Here is a 21,835-nt window from a genome sequence, read left to right as displayed (position 1 = left end):
AGGTTTTATGGACTGATGACATGAGAGTGAGTCTTGATGGGCCAGATGGATGGGCCCGTGGCTGGATTGGTAAAGGGCAGAGAGCTCCAGTCCGACTCAGACGCCAGCAAGGTGGAGGTGGAGTACTGGTTTGGGCTGGTATCATCAAAGATGAGCTTGTGGGGCCTTTTCGGGTTGAGGATGGAGTCAAGCTCAACTCCCAGTCCTACTGCCAGTTTCTGGAAGACACCTTCTTCAAGCAGTGGTACAGGAAGAAGTCTGCATCCTTCAAGAAAAACATGATTTTCATGCAGCACAATGCTCCATCACACGCGTCCAAGTACTCCACAGCGTGGCTGGCAAGAAAGGGTATAAAAGAAGAAAAACTAATGACATGGCCTCCTTGTTTACCTGATCTGAACCCCATTGAGAACCTGTGGTCCATCATCAAATGTGAGATTTACAAGGAGGGAAAACAGTACACCTCTCTGAACAGTGTCTGGGAGGCTGTGGTTGCTGCTGCACGCAATGTTGATGGTGAACAGATCAAAACACTGACAGAATCCATGGATGGCAGGCTTTTGAGTGTCCTTGCAAAGAAAGGTGGCTATATTGGTCACTGATTTGTTTTTGTTTTGTTTTTGAATGTCAGAAATGTATATTTGTGAATGTGGAGATGTTATATTGGTTTCACTGGTAAAAATAGATAATTGAAATGGGTATATATTTGTTTTTTGTTAAGTTGCCCAATAATTATGCACAGTAATAGTCACCTGCACACACAGATATCCCCCTAAAATAGCTAAAACTAAAAACAAACTAAAAACTACTTCCAAAAACATTCAGCTTTGATATTAATGAGTTTTTTGGGTTCATTGAGAACATGGTTGTTGTTCAATAATAAAATTATTCCTCAAAAATACAACTTGCCTAATAATTCTGCACTCCCTGTAGGTTCACATTAGTCCAGTGCTGCAGATGCTTCATTAATGTTTTAAAAGTAATCTTCTATTTAAAAAAAATGTTGTTACACTATCATTTGATCCAGTTTCCACGCCTCTTGCTGCACATGGGAATATAAGCTTGAAGGTTTGGTAATTAACCTCTATATCTCACAGTATCTCAGTAATTAGTGACACCCTGTTACTGTGAGGGCAGAATCACGGTGGTTCTTTCAGAGGTAATTAATCTCACTGAAATAAAACACGTAGCAGAGCATCACCTGATGTGCATGACGAGCAGCTTCGGGCTCCTCTAATTTTATAAAGTTTATGGTCTAACTGAACACCAGCAGGCACTGATTAGGTTTCAATGGGAAGTGTTGCCTGTCTAAGATCCAGTGTATCATACACCCAGAATCAGTAATCAGCAGAGTTGTGTTGCTTCTGAGGCATACCTTTCTTTATGAATTTAGAAAAATTAATTGCATGACCAATCGCTCTGTGGCTCATGGCTGCTTTCATCTAGTCATAGTCTGTAAATGGGATCTGGCAAAATGCTTTAACACGAGCAGCTTAAATTCAGCCAACGGTAATCAGGCAGTCACCTGATTTTCCCTAACACTGCAAACTTACCTGGTAAGTTATTCTCACAGACGTTAAATCTTGCACAAAAATGATTGAAACTGTGTCCATTGTCTTTCCGTATACACACAAACGCAGTGATTACAAACACCCACATTTCTTTCTGTTATTTAAATCTTATTATTTGAACTGTTCTCCCTTAGAAATAAAACAAAAAAACAAAAAAGGTAGGGGGGAAATGTTAAAAAAAAAAAAAAAAAAGCAGACTAAAAAAAATGTTTGATACTTAATAAAACTTTTATTACAATATATGTATCAAGAACAAAATCTGTCAGGTACAAACAGCACAAAGGAATGTCAGAACTCACATCTCGGCTGGTGAGGGGATCGTTGGCTACACTGACCTCATCAGGTCGCCTTTAAACTCTGCGGTCAGTAGGGACAGGTAGAAGTTTCAACTTCTTAAATCTCACTGTACCAATAAATTCGCTCACTGCTCCTGTCACATGATTTCACTTTACACCGAGGACGACACACGTGAAGGACTAAATGCATTTAGTTAAGTGAAAGCACCAAAGAGGCCTCGCGCCTCATTTGTCTGGCGTATGGGGAAGACTATAAAAGGTTCTGGATCACAGTTTAATTCATATCAAAAGGAGCTTAACCACACTCGAAGGCAGTTGAACATACTGAGAAAAGCACAAATGGATGAAACGCTGCCCTAAAATTTATCATAATTTTTTTTATGGGTTGAGAATCGCATGCACATGAGCGGGTTAACATCAATACTGAGCAGGACAGGTTCCATTTAATGGCAAGCATGTATGGTGAACTCATAAATTGTTAAATAATGTTTTCTCCTGACAGGAATAACATTGAAACAGTCATGTAACAATGGAATAAAAGAGGTTTTTCAGCTACGTCTGCTACTACAGTTCTCTCTCTCTCAATGACACTCCTTCACAGAGCATGTGTTAGCATGTGCTCCGACAGACGCTTCAGCACTAAAGTCTTCGCATAGAAGCAGCAATACTTTGGTTTTCTGAACAGCAAACAAAAGGGAAAAAAATTAACTATCTCCCAATATAAAATATGCAAGCATTTTAAAATATTGGTCATATGACTTCATTTCAGTAAACGATTTCTTCTAAAGTGGTACAATTAAAAAAAAAAAAAAAAAAAAAAAAAAAAAAAAAAAATGGAACCGTGTGTGAATATATAAATGTAACACTGTTGAATATACTTTACTGTATGCATTTAAAAAAAAAAGAAAAAGACTCCAGATCCCATGTGGAGCTGAAATTATAAAAATAATAATAATAAAATAGTGGCAAGCAAGAGGAGTCATGACCAGGCAGCTTTACACCTTTTCCATCTCTCTGGTCAAACTCGAGCAGTGGCTCAAATATCTAATCCGGAAAAAAAAGAAAAGTAAGAATATTAATATTTGGACATCTGAAGAAATCTAGCACGCTGTAAAATAACTGATAATGCGTCTGCAGCAGAATTGCCCTCGGGTCTCCACAGGTCTGCCTCTTACCATCAGTTTCACACATGTTGGCCTTCTCCCTCTCCGTCTCCTTGTTTCTGCATCTGGGCCTGCATCTTGGCAATCATCTCCTGCATTCGCCTCAGCTGAACGACACAGAACATCAAAAGGTGTGAATCAGGACACTCATGGCTGCGACTTTGAAGTGACATAAGGCATTTTGGGGGGGTTTTCTATAGAGTCTATCATATAATATTGTTTGTTGTTTCTGCAAGGTTGTCTACTTATTTGTTTTAAACTGGACCTTGGTGCACACCCTCACTCCATCCCCTGTCTGAAATATGCCGTTTCATCTCCTCTCCCTTTAAAACCTGCCTCCTTGTTCGCAACAGTCAACAAATCTTCTGACTGGCTGCCCGTCGCAAACACAAGCAATAAATGTGCCTCATCTTTATCTTGGCCCAAAAACTTTCTTTAGGAAACCTAAACAACACATTTCTTTGAAAACAACGCTTGTAGTCTAGTGTCTGAAATATCTCACCTCAGCCTCCTTCTCCTGCAGGATCATATCCTTGTCCATTTCCTCCGGCTCAGGTCCCTTTCTGCTTTACAGACACAACTATAGTTACTGCAATGCTGTGCGCTGCAAAAATCAATGACTTAATTATGCAGGACACAATTAAAAAGATAATCATTAAAGCAAATACACAACTGGAGAGGTTATAAATGCTCTTGTAGTGATTTTTGAAGCATGATTATTTAGTCAGCAGAGAAACTGTGTTTTCTCTGCATGAGAGAGTGTTGCCATTTTAAGCAGCGTTAAGCAAACACGACAAAAGCCACACTGAGGAAGTAGAAAAGCGGGTCAGTGGGTTAGTTTTGTCTGCAGGGACAAGGTTTGTCTGCAGGGACAAGGTTTGTCAGCGAAGAGTTGGCAGCTACAACAAATAACTACACAGAGGTGAAAGCATGAAGATTCAAGAGAGAAGCAGTGGGTGCAAAGGTCAGGGGAAGAGCAGGACCTCCCCCAAACTAAGAAAATCCAAAAATAAAACAGTACCTCCATCAGTCCACTCACTGGGAATAAGGCAATTCAACACCAAACACCATCTTTGGACAGATGGCACGGCAAATATGAAGACAGTAAAACCACTCCCTTATTCTGTGTTGCCTTTAGAAGAAAAGTCTAAAAACAGTCCTTTGGGTCAACGTTAGGGGTTAAATAATGAGCTACCCACACTATGTTAAATGCTACACACACAGTAATCTTGTTTCTAACCTGCACAGATTTGCTACACACAAGATAAAACAACCCACTAAAGCAAACAGCACTAAATTCACCTCCAACTACCTCTACCTATTACAGTTCACATGCAAAAATCACGGGTTAGAGTTACTGTACTACAGAACTGATACTGGAAAAAAGGAAATGAATGACCGGACTACCCAATAAACAGGAATAACTCTTTATTTTTCCTTTTCTGGTTGGTTTAGCTGGGTTTTGTTAAGTTTCACCTCGTGTGTGTGTGTGTTTTTTCCACAATACTGGATGTAAATGTACACACAGCTCAGAGATTTGCTGTTTGAGGAGGGGGAGGTGCAGAAAAGCAAGCAGACAGGGAAGTACGTACGCAGGAGACATAGGCAGAATGTAACCATGGGAGGACAACCTGCCACCCCGTTTGAGGCGCTCCGAACGGAAGTTCTCATAGTGCAGGTCCTGGGTTACTTCCTGGAGATCCTGCATGTGGGTTCTGTGGGATTGAGGAAAAGTCAAACAATAAACAGATTTGCAGAGAGCTCAGGCACCGCCATACTCCCTCCAAAGGCAGGCGGAGGCCGTCTGGTTACAGCAGTTTCAAAATGAGACTACGTTATCTACACAGTTTTGTCAACTCACAAACTTCACCACTCACATCAGCATGATCCGCAGTTTGAGGAAATCATTGTGCTCCGGGTTCTCCACCTCCACCACTCCCCAAGGGTACAGACGACCTCTGACCTTTTTCCCTTTGGCCTCAATCTGCTGGTTGGAACCTACCACTGCAAATGGGATGCTAGCCTGGAGAAGAGGAGCAGTAGCTCATATTTATCATGTTTCAACCACACACCATGGATAATTATGATACTTAAAACCAATCCCTAAATTGATAGTTGGAAGTTTAACAAAAGCAGAGCTGTCCCAAACGAGTACCAAAGCTTCTAAAGTGAATAATCAAAGCTTCACAAGATGACCAGGAGAGTAGGATTGGGTTGTCTACCACCTCACCCTAACTAACCAACCAACTAAACCAGCAAATCCTGCATTTATGACATATAAACTAACTGTTTTTACAAAAAATTAATATTTGTTGGAAAGGGCTGTCTGATAGCTTTCCTCTTTGCTTTTGTGGTCTGCACCGGCTAACACACTGAACCTTGACCCAGAGTTTATTTTGATGCGTTTGTTTGTAAGCACACGTGCCATCTCACAAGTTGACTCACAGAAAACACTGAGATAGAAACTGGGTTTTGTTCAAATCTCCCATCGCTATTTGCGTAGGAAGAAGACAGAAAGAAACCTTTCTCCAAGGTTGAAATCGTGCACAGATAATGAAGTCAGTACCTTGAGGATCCTCGTCTGCTCTTTGAAATCTTCATCTTCATCTGACTCAGCATCGGGAAGATGGTAGATTTTGATGCCATGCTCGTCGATCTCATCGAGAATCTTGATAACACGAGAGTGTAAAACAACAGTTATTAGCAGTTATGTTAAACTGATGATGATCTTCTGCTTTCTTTTGATTCCAGACACGAGATAACGATCCTCAGAATCATTTCTCAGGATCAGCTGATACAGTAGTACCTGCAAAATTCTGATGCACCCGATGGATAAAGCAGTGAGTATGATAACATGATACTGTAACTACTCTTCAAGTCAGGAAATGGAAAAAGTCCCCGAACAATGGGTAACTCTGGCGTCCTCACCCTGCGCTTGAGCCTCTCCCTCTCTCTGAGGGTGAGTGTGTCGGCCTTAGCGATGACAGGAACCACATTGACCTTGTTGTGAATGGCCTTCATGAACTGGACGTCAAGTGGTTTCAGGCTGGGAGGGAAAGGAAACAGAGGGTCAACGAGAGACAAAGAATCTGCGTGAACAGAGGACCTTCACTGTAATGACTTAGGCCTATACAGTATTTGTGCAAGTGGGGATAGCAGGACGCACCCGTGGCCGAGTGGGGAGATGAAATAGAAGCAGCAGTGAACTCTATTGTCAACAATGTGTCTACGATTTAGGCCGCTCTCGTCGTGGAGGTAGCGCTCAAACTGGTCATCAATGTAGCTGATAATGGTGCTGAAACTGGATGGACAAAAAAAGAAAAAGTTAGAAATTATACTGAGCAAAGGCAACCACAAAGCCTGGCTAATAATAGATTCTCTCCTATCCTCTCCTATCATCACCACTCACAGATCACAGGAATAAGATAGCAATTCAAATCCAAAAATACCTCATCTACTCATCAGCCTCCACCCTACAATGATTTCTCACCAGTCTTGGCTGTTGATGGCGTCTCCGTATCCTGGTGTGTCAACCACAGTGAGGCGGAGCTTCACTCCTCGCTCCTCGATTTCTACAGTGGATGCCTCGATCTGAACTGTCCTTTCTATTTTTTCTACGAGAGGGAAAGATCAAATGCAGGTTTCTCAAACTGCTTCACAAAAAATTAGTCATCAGTGTTTTCAGCGTGTAAATGTGTGTGTGTTTTACCTGCTGCTCCAGGAATGACTCTCTCAGGGTACAGGTCAGTGAGGAAGAGGCTGTTGATCAAGGTGGATTTTCCAAGTCCAGATTCACCTTTAGATAACAGGAAGGTAAAGCTGTCACAAGTAAATGAGGGCTGCATAATGGTTAAATGGTTAATGGCCTGTATTTGTATAGCGCATTACTAGTCCCTATGGCCCCCAAAGCGCTTTACACAACCAGTCATCCACCGATTCACACACACATTCACACACTGGTGATGGCAAGCTACATTGTAGCCACAGCCACACTGGGGCGCACTGACAGAGGCGAGGCTGCCGGACACTGGCGCCACCGGGCCCTCTGACCACCACGGCCCGTAATTATTAGCATTAACACAATGCTAATAATTACAAATGCACAGTCAGGCTCTGGTTAGTGCAAGGGCTCTTCTAATGCAGAGCTCAGTTTCAACCAAAAGAACAAAGACGTCCTCAGTGCGCCGCAGGAAACGCAGTGTGTAACACACACTGCATCTCACACAAGATAGAAATACACATCAACCAAACTCTAAATCTGACTTCAGCATTAATCTTTCCCCAGCCGTCAGGTGGCTGAAACCTTGTCAGAAGCTGGGAAGGATACGAGTTTGTTCATGAGTTAAGGGTAAGAACCTCAAATTGACCAGAGAGGTTACACAAAAGAGACCTGACATTCAAAAGCCAAATAGAAATCTACAGAATTCCAAATTTAGCAGGTTAAACAGGAAACATGACACCAATTGTGTGGTGAAATTTCCATTTTTCCATTTTCTTTATGACTTTTCAAATTCAGGGTCAGGTGGAAACTGGAGCCTATCCCAGCTGTTATGGGGAACAGGCAAGGTACACCCTGGACAGGTATCCAGTCTATCACAGGGGAAAGGACTGATGTGATTCTAAAACTATATTAGTCCAGCTCTTTAATAAAATAAACAAAGGGTAAACAAACTGTATTTAATGAGAATGACGTTATTTGAATGCTTCAGTCGATATAATTTATGAATGAACTACACATCAGTATCAATGTCTTTACAGGACAAAATTTAAACCATGCATCCAAATACCAATAGTAGGTGTTCCTCAAGTGAAAGACAATAGTAACTCAGTCTGATAATCAGGCCAAGAAAAACCTCCTGCACACCACACAAACATCTGATCTGATCTGCCGCATCGCTTCAGTCTAACACTCTGCCTGCTGTCTGGAAAAAAAGATTCAAAGCAACCGTAAAGACAAGAAACTACTGTTTAGTTTCTTGGTTACATCCAGCTAAAAACAGAAGTCGAGCACAGACACAGAGTCTTAAACAGCTGCTCTCGCCAGGCTGTGACAAAAGATTTACTGAGGTCTTCTTTAGTGGCAATTTGCCAGGAGGTCTTGTAAGGGAGCAAACTGACATATTTATTATGCACACTGCAAGTTCAAGTGCATGTGGGAAAGGAAGAGACTACAGAGATCAATGCTTTTCATTTTCATTGCAACATTATTATTTCTATACGTGGAGAAGAGCAGCATCTAGCCGCTCACCCAGGAAAACACTGTTTAACACCCCCCCCCCGGGTGTTAAACAGAGGGTATATTACTGCATTACAAGAACCAGCAGGCCTCGCTGTCCACTGTTTGAATGGGTCCCTGGAGGCACACAGGCTACATTCCTCTCTGGTTTATTTTAAAGAAGAAGGATGAGCAGTGTTGAGGGGAGCTTCGACCCTCCCCCATTCCCAGCAAGCACAGGGGTTCACCCAGTCACAGGAACCAGAGTAAGAGTTTACACTGCTGCCAACATCAGCTGAGCAGCTTTACCGATGACTACGTCTGCGCAGAAAAAAAACTTCATGCACAGTAAGACAGTCAAGTGCAAGCCTACGAATTATAGAACACAAAACAACCGGTGTGCTCGTGACACACAAACGGAAAAAATCTACGGAAGTCAAAAAGAGCTCAGACTGCAAAAACTGCATATTGTTCAAGCGAGCATCCAAGATCCCAACATGAATTTAACCCAATAACATGAGCGAAAAAAGACAAAATGCATTCCACAAAGTGGCCGTGTTTACTCTAGCTTTAACATTCTTATCACTGAGATACATTATCATTTTCCAGACTAAATAAAAAACAGCGTCACGTCACAGCAACATGAAAAATGTGGTGGGAAAAGCATTAGCGCACTCACCTACAACCATAAGGGTGAACTCAAAGCCCTTTTTTACAGATTTTCGATGAACCTGATTAGGCAGGTTGGCGAATCCAACATACCCCGGGGTCTCGGGGTTTGAGAACTGCCCCTGCTGTAGCGAAAAGGGAGGAAAAGTAAAAAGAAAGGAGTGTAAAATGATTATTACTTCCGATTAAACTGAGCAGGATAAATGTGAGGCGACAGCTAATTATATGCGAGCGAGCTTAAATCACTGAGCAGGCTTGACTGTGACGGGGTTATTTAAGAGGCTATTTCCAAAAGATCTCGCACCACCCCATTCATCCAGCATTTTCTACACGCAGCTCATCAAAAGGAAGCCATTTACCAATCCCTGCAGCTAGCCAGGCTGTATACCAGAAAATTCAAATGTAATACAAAGCAGCACCTTCTTTATTCAGTTTATAAGGTGGACAAAGCCTCCATTCCTTGTCCTTTCAGGAAGAAGGTCAAGATGAGCGAGCTTGATAAGCAGTGTGTTTTTACACTGCCCTTAGCCCTTTCAGTACAAAGAAAACTGCATGAGTGAGTCATGAGGATAATGAGCAGCACGCAGACAATGTACCCATTAACAGGACGGTAATATCAATGCCTAAAAAACAAGAAGTTTCAACTCAGTGGGCATATTGTGTTTCCTTTTCACTACCATTAAAGCTACTGCAATGGAGTAGGCAGTCACTGAAGTACAGGCAGGAATCTAGTATTACAGCATGCCTATTGGTTCAGATAGAAAAACTGGTTGGTTTGTTTGTTTGATATGATTTACCTTCATTTTGTCAGCTTGAGACATGTTTTCCTCCTTGTTTAGGCTGAAAGAGAAGACAAAAAACAGACAGATATAAACCAACCAACACAAAAAAATATTTTCTCACCCTTCTTCTAAAATGGGGGTTGGACTCATGCAGTCACATACTCAGAGGCTTCAGAGTATGAGAGACAGGAAGTCTGTTTTTTGCTCGGAGTGGCTTGTGAGAGTGATGTGTCTCACCACAGAAAAAACTGCTTTCCTGCTCTAGGTGTCTGCATTACAGCTGCATCCCACTACAGCTCTATGATCTGAGGGAAGAGATGAAGCTTAAGCCTTCAAACCCAACCTTTCTGTAATTACCATCATATCGGTCTCTTTTGCTAGTTGTGTTGTAGGCTGTTGTATGTTATTCGAAACCCCCGAATGAACTGAAACTGTGAGAAACACACCGACAGTACGAGGGAGAAGACGTTTTCTCTGCATATAACCGAGCATTTCTTTTCCGGTTAATTAACTAAATATGTTTCCGAGGTAGTTTAGTTGAGTTAGCATTACAAGTCAGCTGATTTTCCGATTTTCTAAATGTGACTGATATTACTTAATAAACCAGCTTCGGGTATTTTAAAATTTTGCTATAGCGGTAATTATCGACGGTCAATTGAACGCTGTTTAACAAGCTAGCAGCCCGAGCTAGCAGCTCGGGACACTGTTAAGCTAAGCTTTAATTACTATTAACTAGCCGGGCAGGAAATCAAATAAGCTAATGTTAGCTTCGTCGTTTTAACAGCGACGGCGCCGACACACTCGGTGATAAATAACTGGTTAAATGCTGAAAAGTACACGGTTACCTTGCAGAGTAGATGGAAGTACAGGGAGCGATGAGCAGCAGACTTGGCGGACACCTCAAATTCTTCAGATTCCGCTGCAGCAGCTTCCTTTAGCACACAGACCACAATGCACTGGGCGAGAGGAGCGCAGCAGGCTCAGCCCTCAGCCGAGCCACTGAGACTGCTAACTAACTAAAACTAGGTGTCAAAAAGGTAAATCAAATAAAAACTAGACTTTAGAAAATATAGAAAACAGAATAATAAAAACAGAGAGGAACATTATTTTGTGTTTGTCAATATAGTTAAGTCATTGCTGCAGATGTTCAGTAAGAATAGGTTAATACAAGACTTAGCTGTAATACCTGATCTATTTTTTTTTTAAATTTTGTCCTTGAAAAATGTCCTCTATGATATAATAACAGGATTAAACTAACATTCGTATTAATGAAAACTACGGTGAATGTTTAACATGTTCAGACTTATAGAAACTAAACTGGAAAAAATAAACAGATTCTAACGAAAACTTAACTGAACCCGAAAACACTGAAGTCTGAAACTGACAAAAGAAAAAGAAAAAAAAGACTTTGCCCCTGTGAGTCAGCAGGAGCCTGTGTCATGTACAAGATCGGCCATTAGAAATGCATTATAAAAGATAAAAGCCCATCAGACAGAGCATGGGGGTTATTAACAGACTAGACTCCCAAAGGGGATATAATAAGTAGGAGCTACCCTGAATTATTAATATAGTCCAGTCTGTGATGCAGCTCAGATTGAGCCTTTATGGTAAGTTCAACATAGGGAAGTCTTTTTCTTCTTCCACCTGCACATATTGGGTGTCACCATACAGCTGATCATCTGCCTCCAGCTCACCCTATCTCTAGACTTCACTTATGTCACACCAATGTCTGCAGGTCCTCCTTGACTACACTCATGAACTGAGGCCTTTTGTCCGCTATACCTACTATTCCTCCTCTCCACTTGTCCAAACCATCCAAAGTTAATAAATCCAACGTAAATAAATTATAAAATATTTTACATTTTGTGAAACATCTACAATTTCATTAGCTGAGGTTTCATGAAGGTGGAAGATCTTGTGAGAGACAGGCTTTGTAGCAAGATATATTTTTGTGATGTTTTCAGATATTTATTCTTTCACACTCTAGTTCTCCCTCAATGGGGAGCAGCTTCAAGGAATCAGCATAACTTCTAGTTATTCCCACCGATGTTAATAATGGGATTAATATGCCGCTATTGTCTGCCCATCTCCTTATCTCAGTTATGTTACCTAACAGCAGACCCTCTAGACTGAGGAGACTGGGTAATGTAGGTTATTTTGAAGATAGGGGTGTAAACTGAGAAACATTTCCATGTGTCAGCCTGTTTCAAATACTTGTCATTGCTGGTATGTTTTCCTCAATGATGCCAAACTAATGCAATGCAGCTGTTGCACAACTGAGTCAGAAACTCCTGTTATTAGATAGTGTTGAGAGAGATCGTGTTAAACAATGCTGATTGTCCTTGTAAGGGAATCAGTAAATAATGTAAGTTATAAGCAGACTTGATATGGCACTACAATCAATTACTCATTAATACCAGTCCCTGCTTGCAGAGCTGTCTGAATAACACTGGAATGTAGCTTAAAAATGTAAACAATCACAGTCAGGCTGGGACAATCCTGATCTTTTTCTTCTGAACAAAATGGCTTTCACAAATAACTGTTGTCTGATTTATCTATCTGAGTTGTCTAACTTCTCTATCTACAGTTACAGGCTGAGAGGATCTGATAGCACTTTGGGTGTTTGGGTAAAGCGTGGGTGCACTCTCAGGGGGAAGGGTCACATTTCTATACCGACGATTCCTAAACTGTTCCTATAAACAGTGAAGCACACCGATCATAGGTTCAAGAGGAAAACATCGCTGATTATCTTGTGTCAGTTTGCTTTAAAAGGAGGTTTCTCACTAGTCACAACATAAAGTCTTTGCAGTACATGTAAGGCTATCATGAAATATGCGAGAATCATATCCTGCATATCCTGCTTATAAATGGGGATTCGTTACATTTTTTTTTGACAGAATTTTACAGCCTGATGCAGTCACGCACTGATATCTTTAATGGATGACTCCATATTACATCTCGTTTATGGAACCTTTGAGAAAAAGAAAAAAGAGAGATCACGGTTTGATGAAAATGATGTGATAGCTCTAATTGCACATTTCTGCAAATGTCCAGGATCATGTCAAAGGCATATTTCCCATTCCAGCACACAGCTACAGCTACACCAGTTCATGTTAAATGTAGAATAAAAATGCACCGATGGCTTCCGTAATGAAGTTCAATTAAGTCATACCTAATCAATGATGTGTCAAATCCAATTAATTATGACTTTGGTAGCTGGACATGCTTGTGGGTCACCGAGCTAAAGTAACGTTACCTAACAGGAACTAGTTCTTACATGAATGTTAAGCAAAGGTTACATGCTACATGCTAGATAGTGAATTTATAGAACGTTTGGTAAAAACCAAGTTTGACAGCTGTGATTGTTAAATTTTATAAATTATACTTCTTCCGTCCTTTACATGCGGCTCGTTGGTCTAGGGGTATGATTCTCGCTTTGGGTGCGAGAGGTCCCGGGTTCAAATCCCGGACGAGCCCACTGTTTTTGTGCCGTAAATCACAATTATTTTTGACGCACCATTCCACAGTTTCTTACAGACGTGTATTACGTTAAACTTTTGGTTTTTAATAATGTTCTAAAGTAACTGATATTAGTAATAAGGCTTTTTCTCAAAAGACACGGGCTGTGTGTGTGTACGTTCCTGAGTCTCCTATCACTCAGCGATATACTGATCTCTTGTGGATTACTGCGAGTACTGCAGGTAGGTGTGCCGAATACTGTTTTTGAAAATATTTCTCAAACATCATTTAGAAAATTTAATGTCATGAATACACATTTGAACCAAATTTAGATGAAACATAGTTTAAATGCCTTCCTGGTTAAAATAAATAAATAAATAAAGGTAGTTTAGAAAACATTCATGTGGATTGAAGGCTGTCTTTCTGTATTCAGCCAGTAGTAGCAGCTTGTCAAACCTTACATTGTGCCAACACCTCAGCTCTCCCCTTTTTAATGTAACCCAAGAAAGCCACTCCTCTGCTTAGGCTGAGTCCAGAAGACGTCTTGGGAAATACCAGCCTGTTTCCCTTTCTGTAACAGCACTCACATCATCGCTACAGAAACTACACTATTTCCATTATTTCTATAAGCTCCTTAGTGGCAGCTCAGTCTGTCATATGTATTGGCTTCATAAGATGAGGCGTCTTATGAAGTTTTTAAAAAAATATATTTCATGTGCTTGTTTCCTCGACTCGACAACATGGCAAAAAGCTAAAGTTATGCTTTGGATAAGAATAAAAGTTCCTGTGAGAGAGTGCAAACAAGAGAGATCCATGTAACGAGCCACAGCTTCTCTTTTCTCAGCATCATGTTTTTTCAGTGGAAAACAAACTTCATAGCAGAATCTGAGACAAACAGGGAAACAAATTCTTCTCTGGTTTTTGGTCACATGTACAGCAGATATGTAGATATTTTACAGATGTTTAACATTTTCTGTCAACAATATTAACCCAGGCAAGCACTCCTCTCCTCTCTCCACCGTCGCCACAGCCTTTTAACCAGAGTGTTATTTAAAGTAAGCAGCTGCCTGCTTAGCCGGCACCTTTCACTTTTCAAGCAGCACTTAATTTACTGGAGGACATTTTAAATCTCTTGCCTCCATGGCACTGAGTCGCTGACAAATGCCTGGTTGCAAATGTATCTCATTGACTGCTGACTCGGTTGTATTACAAGCTGGCTGATAGGGGCTGCCACAGTAATGTGGCCTTCAGGTTTATCCTCAGATGTTGGAGGAAGTGTATTAATTTGGTTTAGATGGGGCCTTATGAGAGCGTACTGGCAGGCAGACACGAGCCAATCCCCCACCCCCCTCTCCGTCGACCTCGGATTGAAGCTATCTGCCACAGAGCCAAAGCATATTCTACCATCAATGTGTCAGGGGAAAGCTATTAAAACCGCTTTACTTTTCCTAAGTATCATGAGAATAAGCACAAGATTTAGTGAAATCCTCCCTGGAGCACTGAAAATCTTGGGGATTTTCCCGCTGAAACGTTTCCTAATGGGCCGCTCAGAAGTGTCAGAAACTCTTGTTAGACTTGAATGTTTCGGGATTTCAGTGTATTTATTTGCAGCTGAAATGACAAAATTTTAAGTCTGTGCGTCAGAGCTTTCCACATCATCAGATGGAAACAAATTCACCAGCAGAAAAAAACAGAACCTTAGATAAACTCAGCTTACCTTTTCTCAAACACCATCAGTGCACACTCAGATCACGCACACTGATGTGCAGCAAAGCACGGCAGATTAATGTGGTAAAGCACCTGAGCAGTTTCTCCATATGATGATCTTTATCTGCTACTTCGACCCTTCACTGAGATCTTAAAAATAAATAAGTAAACAGGGGACTTTTTGTCAATAAATCAGTAATTTTCCCACTCTTCTCTGCTGAGTTTGTTCGTTGATAGAAGTGATGACTGAGATTACAAGCTCAGCATTTTGATTTATTACGCAAACTTTCCCCATTTTTATGGGAATTTCATTTTGACCATCAATTAAACTGCTAATGTATTTTTGAGTTTATTCATTGTTTGGTCTACAGAAAAGAGAAAAGTTCATGACAGGTTTATTTGATTTGTTTTGCAGTCTGAATCCATTTGATGCCACGATTACTGTATCTTGGGCATAAAGTAGAATATCTGTGGTAGATGTTCGTAAATATTAAGATATTGATCCAAGATTTATTTTGGTTTTGAAATAGTTATTACATCAAAGTGGAGTGCTGTAATTCCACCATGTTAGGCAGAAATAATTATTCCCACTACTGAAATGACACCATTGCTCATTACTTCTCATGCATAAACTCTTTAGGCTGCATGACTACCAGCATTAGTATTAACAGCATTGGTAAATCACTTTAAGGTGTCTTCTTATCTGTTTACAGTGAACATAAAATTACATTAGACAGACCCATCTATGCTGACACAATGATACACATTAACCCAGCAACCCACTGCACTTATGGTGTCTCAGCTTTCATTATATTAATGTATTTTTAAAAAAATCACAGGCTGAGGAACTGACCTGTAAATCAATTCAACAAACAGAGAACAATGGTACTTCCCCGGTGCATGCACTTAGAAAGCTACAACATTAACTGACAAAAAATTGATTAAAATTGTTGATCAGCAAAAAAAAAAAAAAAAAAAAAAAGAGAGAGAGAGAGAGAGAGAGAGAGGGTAGAAAAGTCACTGAAACTCAAACTATTTAAGTAATTAGGTCGGGGGTGGGGAGTTCACAGCTTAATCTATTTAATTCATTTGTGGATTTGGGCTGAAAGTACTGAGAAACATACATCTGCCCAAATGCATGTACGAGTCACTTTACTGGCTACACTAGTACTAGGCTGGACTCCACATCCATGATATTAATCTCCTTTTCTACCAAACACCAAAGGAGATGTGGTGACTGTGGAGGTCATTTAAGTGCAGTGAACTCGCTGTCTTGTTCAAGAAGCCAGACTGAGATGATTTGAACTTTGTGACATGGTGCACTGATAGAAGGAGCCATCAGAAAATGAGTACACAGTGGTCATAAAAGAATGGACGTGGTCAACAGCAATATTTAGGTAGGCTGTGGCGTTTTAACAATACTCTGTTTGTACTACAGGAAGCCAAAATGTGCCAAGAAAACATTCCCCGCACCATTACACCACCAGCAGCCTGAGCTGTTGATGCATTCATGTTCTTTACACCAAATTATGACGCTACCATCTGAATGTCATGGCAGAGATTGAGATTTAAATCACCTTTCTTCCACATTCTGATGCTCAGTTTGAACTTTACCAGGTCATCTTGACAATGTCTACATGCCTAAATGCATCGAGGGGCTGTCGTCTGATTGGCTGATTGGAGGGGATGATGGATAAATTCAAGTAACAATGTTTCTCCCTTCATATTTTACGGGCTCCTGTAACTACCTTTCATATCATTAAGAAAGTGATCCGCCCCAGCTCAACTTTTCATTTGCTCTCACGAGCTGAAAAGGAGCCGTTGTTTACACGTCACGAGCTTTACCCAGTCAGTAAAATCAGGCCGTGCTGTAGTTCCAAGCCTTGTCAGAGCAGCCCAAACTCTCCTATTAATAAGCCTTTACAGCAGCTTTGATCCACCTCCCAGCAGACAAGGTTGGGCAGATTGTAGTAAGGATTTTAAAGCCATTCATGCAATTTTCCAATAAACCCTTTTCCCCAAAGGAAAAATCCCCAGAACATCCCAACAATGACTGTAAGAAGGTTCCTCTGAACCATGATTAAACGATTAAAACAGGCTGATTTTAGCCAACTGACTCCCAGTTAAAACAGTGAATTCGAAGTGGGGGCTTTATTTTAACAATGCACCGTGACATGACCTATCCGGGATGTAATCTTCTCTTAGGGACAGCCTGGAGGAGCTTCTATTAAGCCCAACACAAACTATGTTGGAACATCAGTGAACAATATACCTGTCAAACCCATGAGTGTTTCATCTTTTTAAAAAGCTATTTCATAAGATTAAAGACTTATGTGATTACTAATCAGCTCTGCCAATAAATATGCAGTCAATTAATGTGGTAAATAAGCAGGAAACTGCTCTTCCCTCAACATTAAGTTGACTTGATGGATTCTTTTCTTGTCAGACGCCAGCACACTCCCCGGCTTGAGTGCCTGGCCTGCCTCTCCGTGTCGTCTTTCATTTCCTTTTCACCCCCAGGTCTTTTTGTACCTGTCAATTTCTTTCTACAGTGTGACTCCTTAATCCACCTGAGTGCATAGAGGACAGTTTTGACATAAGAAGAAAAGATAGACTCCTAAGGAGAGGACCGGTATCTTTAGAGCCTTGGGGATAACCGGATTACGACAGCCATTTTGTGCTGCTGGCAGTTTTTCTTATTACCCATTTCCCCCCCATCATCTCTCCAGAGTTGAAACACTGCCCTTTCTTAGAAGTCACTCCAAACACAGACACAATACACGTTTTTCTTTTATTTATTTTTATTTCCCCCCCAACTAAAACAACAGAGAGAGCTTTCTGCAGGATAAAGAAAAAAGACATATACCAGTGACAAAGATAGTTTCCCCGCGCTGCCCTTTGTGCAGTCTACCTTGCACGTTGTTGTTTTCAAACAGTGGAAAACTCTCTAAAACATGGTCCCTCTGCAGAAGCAATAATTGTCTCTGTGTGGCTGCGGGTGCCTCCTGCGTGCGAGGCCCGTCTGAACCTACCGCATGGGAGATAACAGCACAGCTATGAGGAGACAGATCAGCTGTCTGACCCCTGCTGCCAATCACTTTATCCCTCCAGCCCGTCTGCTGCGAGGGAACCCACAGGGAAAAAAAACACTCCCCGAAAACGTCTTATCATCTCCACCACCGACGCATTGTGCCCTATCGGATCTTTTATGTCCATTTATTTCGCCTTTGAAGAGGCCTGCAGCGCCTTTGATTGTGGGAGGTAAATGAAATAAAGCCCCCCCTTCTCGCTGGTACCCTGATATCTGAATTCATCGCTGCAACCGAAACCTAAACCCTGAGCTTCAGCTGACCACCGCAGGTCTGCTCACAGACAAACACATCCTGCTTCTGTCGTGGGTATAATCCGTTTCGCAGAAGTCATTTTTGGGCCTGGAAACCCTGTTATATGTTGAGCCTCTACAGTACATGTATTCTATACATTAAACCATTAGGGTTACCTTTTATATTAGGCAATAATAAATTATATGCACATAAACTACATATAAATCATAGTTAAGTTGCTGCTAAGTTTCTAAAAATGTCATTTCAATAACAGATGAGAAAGCTGAAGCATACATTTGATCAGATAAGGTAGTAATGATAAAACCTGTAACAATCAATGGAGTCACCCAGGACCTGTGAATTACAGCTCTGATTAATATTGATCCCACAGAGTACGAAGGAGGGAGGGGTGAGCCACTCACGCACATATTGATATATAATAAACCTGCATTGTGTCATTGGACAGAATTCAAATGAGCGATGTAAAAGGTAAGAGTAAAAACTGATTTTGCGGCAAATGTGGAAGCGAGTTTGGAGAGAACAGAGATCGGGCCATGGTGGGTGGCATCGCAAAGTGGGAAAACTGCAGGAAAAAGGGAGGGTGAGAGTTTGGGGGCGTTTTGTTAAGATCGGACTGAGGTCTGAATCATTGTCAGTTTTACAACCATGGCATGCAAAAGTAAGATGTTGAGGCAAAGAGGCAAAGACCCTTGCCGACAAGTTTCTTTCTAAAGACAGTCAGCCAAGCTGAATATGGGGAAATCTTTAAGGCATACTAATGAAATAGCACTTACCTGTTTGGAAATGTACTGGTCTTTCCTCACTAAAGCCAGTGGAAGCATTTTAAAGGTGTCAGCTTATTATGCAAGGGCTTGTTGGGGTTTGGCCCAACAGCCAAGACCTGCAGGCATTCCCATTTAATTTAGTTTTACACAGGGCCATATTTCAAGAGCCGTGTCATCCGTGTTGGAGGGGAATCTGGAAGTTTTAGCAATTTGAGGGGAATTAACAAGCTGCAGTTGGATTTTTTGGGCTGATTACATTGGTTTTAGACACTGTGTTTTTTCCACCATGCATTTAAAAACAATAGGAGCTGGTTCAACGTGGATTAACAAAAGAGGTATGCAAGAATACTTTGAATGGACAGCACAAAATTTAGAACAGAACTAAGAGTAGAAAAAGAAAACACTGTAGCCAAGAACAACTGTGGTGCTAACTGTGGCACAGTTTCAGAAAACCTGTCAAAATAAAATAAAATAAAATAAAATAAAATAAAATAAAATAAAATAAAATAAAATAAAATAAAGGTAGCTGACTTCCTTTGAAATGAAGATTATTATTGTGCAAATGAGGCATTCAGGGCCACAAGCAGCCGCACCTTTCAACCCCCTCATACAAATCCTTTTAGCTTCTAGTTTTCTGCAGTCCAGCTTCTTCGCTGGTTTTCATCCCTGCTTCTCTCAGTTGAGATTTGAAGAGACTAAAAACTGTTGGAGAGCGAGAAGAGGGGGTGCCCCTCAAATGTTGTAGGCCTTAACAGTCAGTTTTTTTGTGAGAGGATTACAGTGCGCTCTCTCATTCCCATTGGCTTGGCCCGCCGTGACAGTGGTGTGATGATGAGGAGGATGACATGCCCAGCATCTTCCATAACAAGCTTCCTCTTGGTTCCATTCATACGCCCAGGCTTTTGGCTTTATGTAGTTTTCAGCTCCACTTTGTGTAAACGCTTCAGTCAATTTGGACTTAGTGTTAGCTTAAAATATTTCTCTGGCTATTCCCGAGAGTTCTTCGCACTTTTCCATTTTACTCACTAGAGAAACATGAGCTTTTTGAAGGAGTAGGTGAATTTAAAGTGCGGTCAGTAGGTGTTTTAATTAATGCGTCTGTCCCTGCGATGGCAAAACCTTTAGATCACATCAAGAGACCTATGAACGCCTTCATGGTTTGGTCCAGAGGTCAGAGGAGGAAGATGGCCCGGGAAAACCCGAAGATGCACAACTCTGAAATCAGCAAGAGACTCGGAGCGGAGTGGAAAATGCTCTCTGACTCTGAGAAGCGTCCCTACATCGACGAGGCCAAGAGACTGCGGGCTCAGCACATGAAGGAGCACCCGGATTACAAGTACAGACCCCGGCGCAAACCTAAGAGTCTCCTGAAGAGGGACCGGTTCGTTTTCCCGTTGCCGTCTTTACTCGGGGACGCAGCGGAACACTTGAAAGGATTTTCCATCGACTCTTTTCTCGTCCCCGGGGATAAAGCCAGAGCTCTCCTGGCTCCCGCCTCCGCTGCTTCCTCATTCTCTCTCCTGGAGCCGGTGGCACATTTCAGCACCGGAGCTGTCCAGCGGATGGCGGAGATACCGCACTCTCTGACCGCAGGCGCCGTGCCCTACAGCGCGCACACTTTTGGATACCAGACTGGAGGGTTTGGGGGTCTGCCCTGCCCCGCACAGCACACCCACACTCACCCATCGCCTTCCGGCCCGGGATACATGATGCCGTGTAACTGTGGCGCCTGGTCTGCAGCTACTTTACAACCCCAGGTGGCATATATCCTCTTTCCTGGAGGGATGACCAAGAGCGGCATGGACTCGTACGCTTCACCCAGCTCCAGTGTGTGACAGACTGGATACACATAAAGACGCATGGGCAGGAGGGGGAAAGTTTGCGCACAGAAAGAAGAAGAGGTCGTTTAGAGACTCAGGCTTAGATGACCACATTTAAATATTAAAGTGTCAGCGCAGATATTTCAATCACGGATTGATTAAAAAAAACTATAAAAGTCCCTGTATTACTCCTTATTCCATGTAAATAGAGTAAAAAAAAGTATTTAGAGAAGGGGGAGGGTGGTGATGATGCTAATTTGTTACTCTTTTGTAAGGAAAATCGTTTCAGTTTAAATACAGTGGACATGCATAACATAGGACCAACATGCTGAAGTTATAGACTTGTCTCCTCCCCCCTTTCCAAAACAGTCAGGTTTTCATTAGTTCTCACACTTGGACAGTTATTCCACAGAATATCTGCTTCATTAAGTGGGACTGTTTTTGTTTGATTGATTGATTTGTACTCTGAATTGGGAATAATAAATGTTTTCAGAGGGACTGTCTATATATGTATGTTTAGAACTGCATTAAGACTGTGTTAAACCAGGTAAAGCAGTGGGTCAGTTTCTGTTTGATGAATAATATTAAGCAGAAGCTGGTAGTTGTAGTCACTGGGGGTGATTCACAACCCTGTTAATCATATTTTACATCACACATGAGCTGTAATAATACTTCACTGTTGCGATTGTGTTAAGCTCTAACCACCTATATCTCCTGATAAGCTGTTTTACAGACTTACACTAAAGACAAACAGATACTAAAACATCACAGACACTTCACAGCAACTGACAAACATTGCAAACATTACAAAATTACATTTTCCAGTCCAGTCATGTTTGACTACTGCATGACTCCGTGTGTGTAAGTGTGTGTGTGTTTAAGCAAAAGTGAGCCAGGGTGATGATAAGCGAATAATAGGAACTTATCTCCTCTCCCGTTTGTTGACCAAGTGATAAGCAGAATCATGGAAACTGTATGAGGTACAAAATTGTTTCACGTCTACAATATACAAGAAAGAGAACTCACAGTGAGCTCTGGTCTTCAT

General features: G+C 41.5%; 2 protein-coding genes and 1 non-coding gene across 4 annotated transcripts; 2 read left to right on the top strand and 1 right to left on the bottom strand.

Moving 5' to 3' along the window:
* Positions 1-1,780: 1,780 nt before the first annotated feature.
* Positions 1,781-10,676, bottom strand: septin2 (septin 2). 2 transcript variants are annotated; one of them, XM_004570531.4, is made up of 13 exons: positions 10,542-10,676; positions 9,712-9,754; positions 8,925-9,039; positions 6,740-6,826; positions 6,521-6,644; positions 6,197-6,331; positions 5,959-6,076; positions 5,597-5,698; positions 4,908-5,053; positions 4,623-4,745; positions 3,533-3,593; positions 3,043-3,137; positions 1,781-2,911 (listed from the first exon to the last, which is right to left on the bottom strand). In XM_004570531.4, the coding sequence occupies exons 2-12, from the start codon at positions 9,733-9,735 to the stop codon at positions 3,051-3,053; spliced, it is 1,122 nt and encodes a 373-aa protein (XP_004570588.1). In that variant the 5' UTR covers positions 9,736-9,754; positions 10,542-10,676; the 3' UTR covers positions 1,781-2,911; positions 3,043-3,050. The 2 variants fall into 2 exon arrangements, with proteins under 2 accessions (XP_004570588.1, XP_004570589.1); XM_004570532.4 differs by having other exon boundaries at positions 4,662-4,745.
* A 2,425-nt stretch (positions 10,677-13,101) lies between these two features.
* Positions 13,102-13,173, top strand: trnap-ugg (transfer RNA proline (anticodon UGG)). The gene has a single exon. It is a non-coding gene; the product is annotated as a tRNA-Pro (tRNA).
* Positions 13,174-19,851: 6,678 nt separating this feature from the next.
* On the top strand, positions 19,852-21,176 carry LOC101487145 (transcription factor Sox-14). Its single transcript, XM_004570533.2, has one exon. The coding sequence runs from the start codon at positions 20,080-20,082 to the stop codon at positions 20,803-20,805; it is 726 nt and encodes a 241-aa protein (XP_004570590.1). The 5' UTR covers positions 19,852-20,079; the 3' UTR covers positions 20,806-21,176.
* Positions 21,177-21,835: the final 659 nt, after the last annotated feature.

The sequence above is a fragment of the Maylandia zebra genome, linkage group LG18 (genome assembly GCF_041146795.1).
Source record: "Maylandia zebra isolate NMK-2024a linkage group LG18, Mzebra_GT3a, whole genome shotgun sequence".
Classification (NCBI taxonomy): Eukaryota; Metazoa; Chordata; class Actinopteri; order Cichliformes; family Cichlidae; genus Maylandia; species Maylandia zebra.
This window is presented reverse-complemented; position numbering and strand designations above follow the sequence as displayed.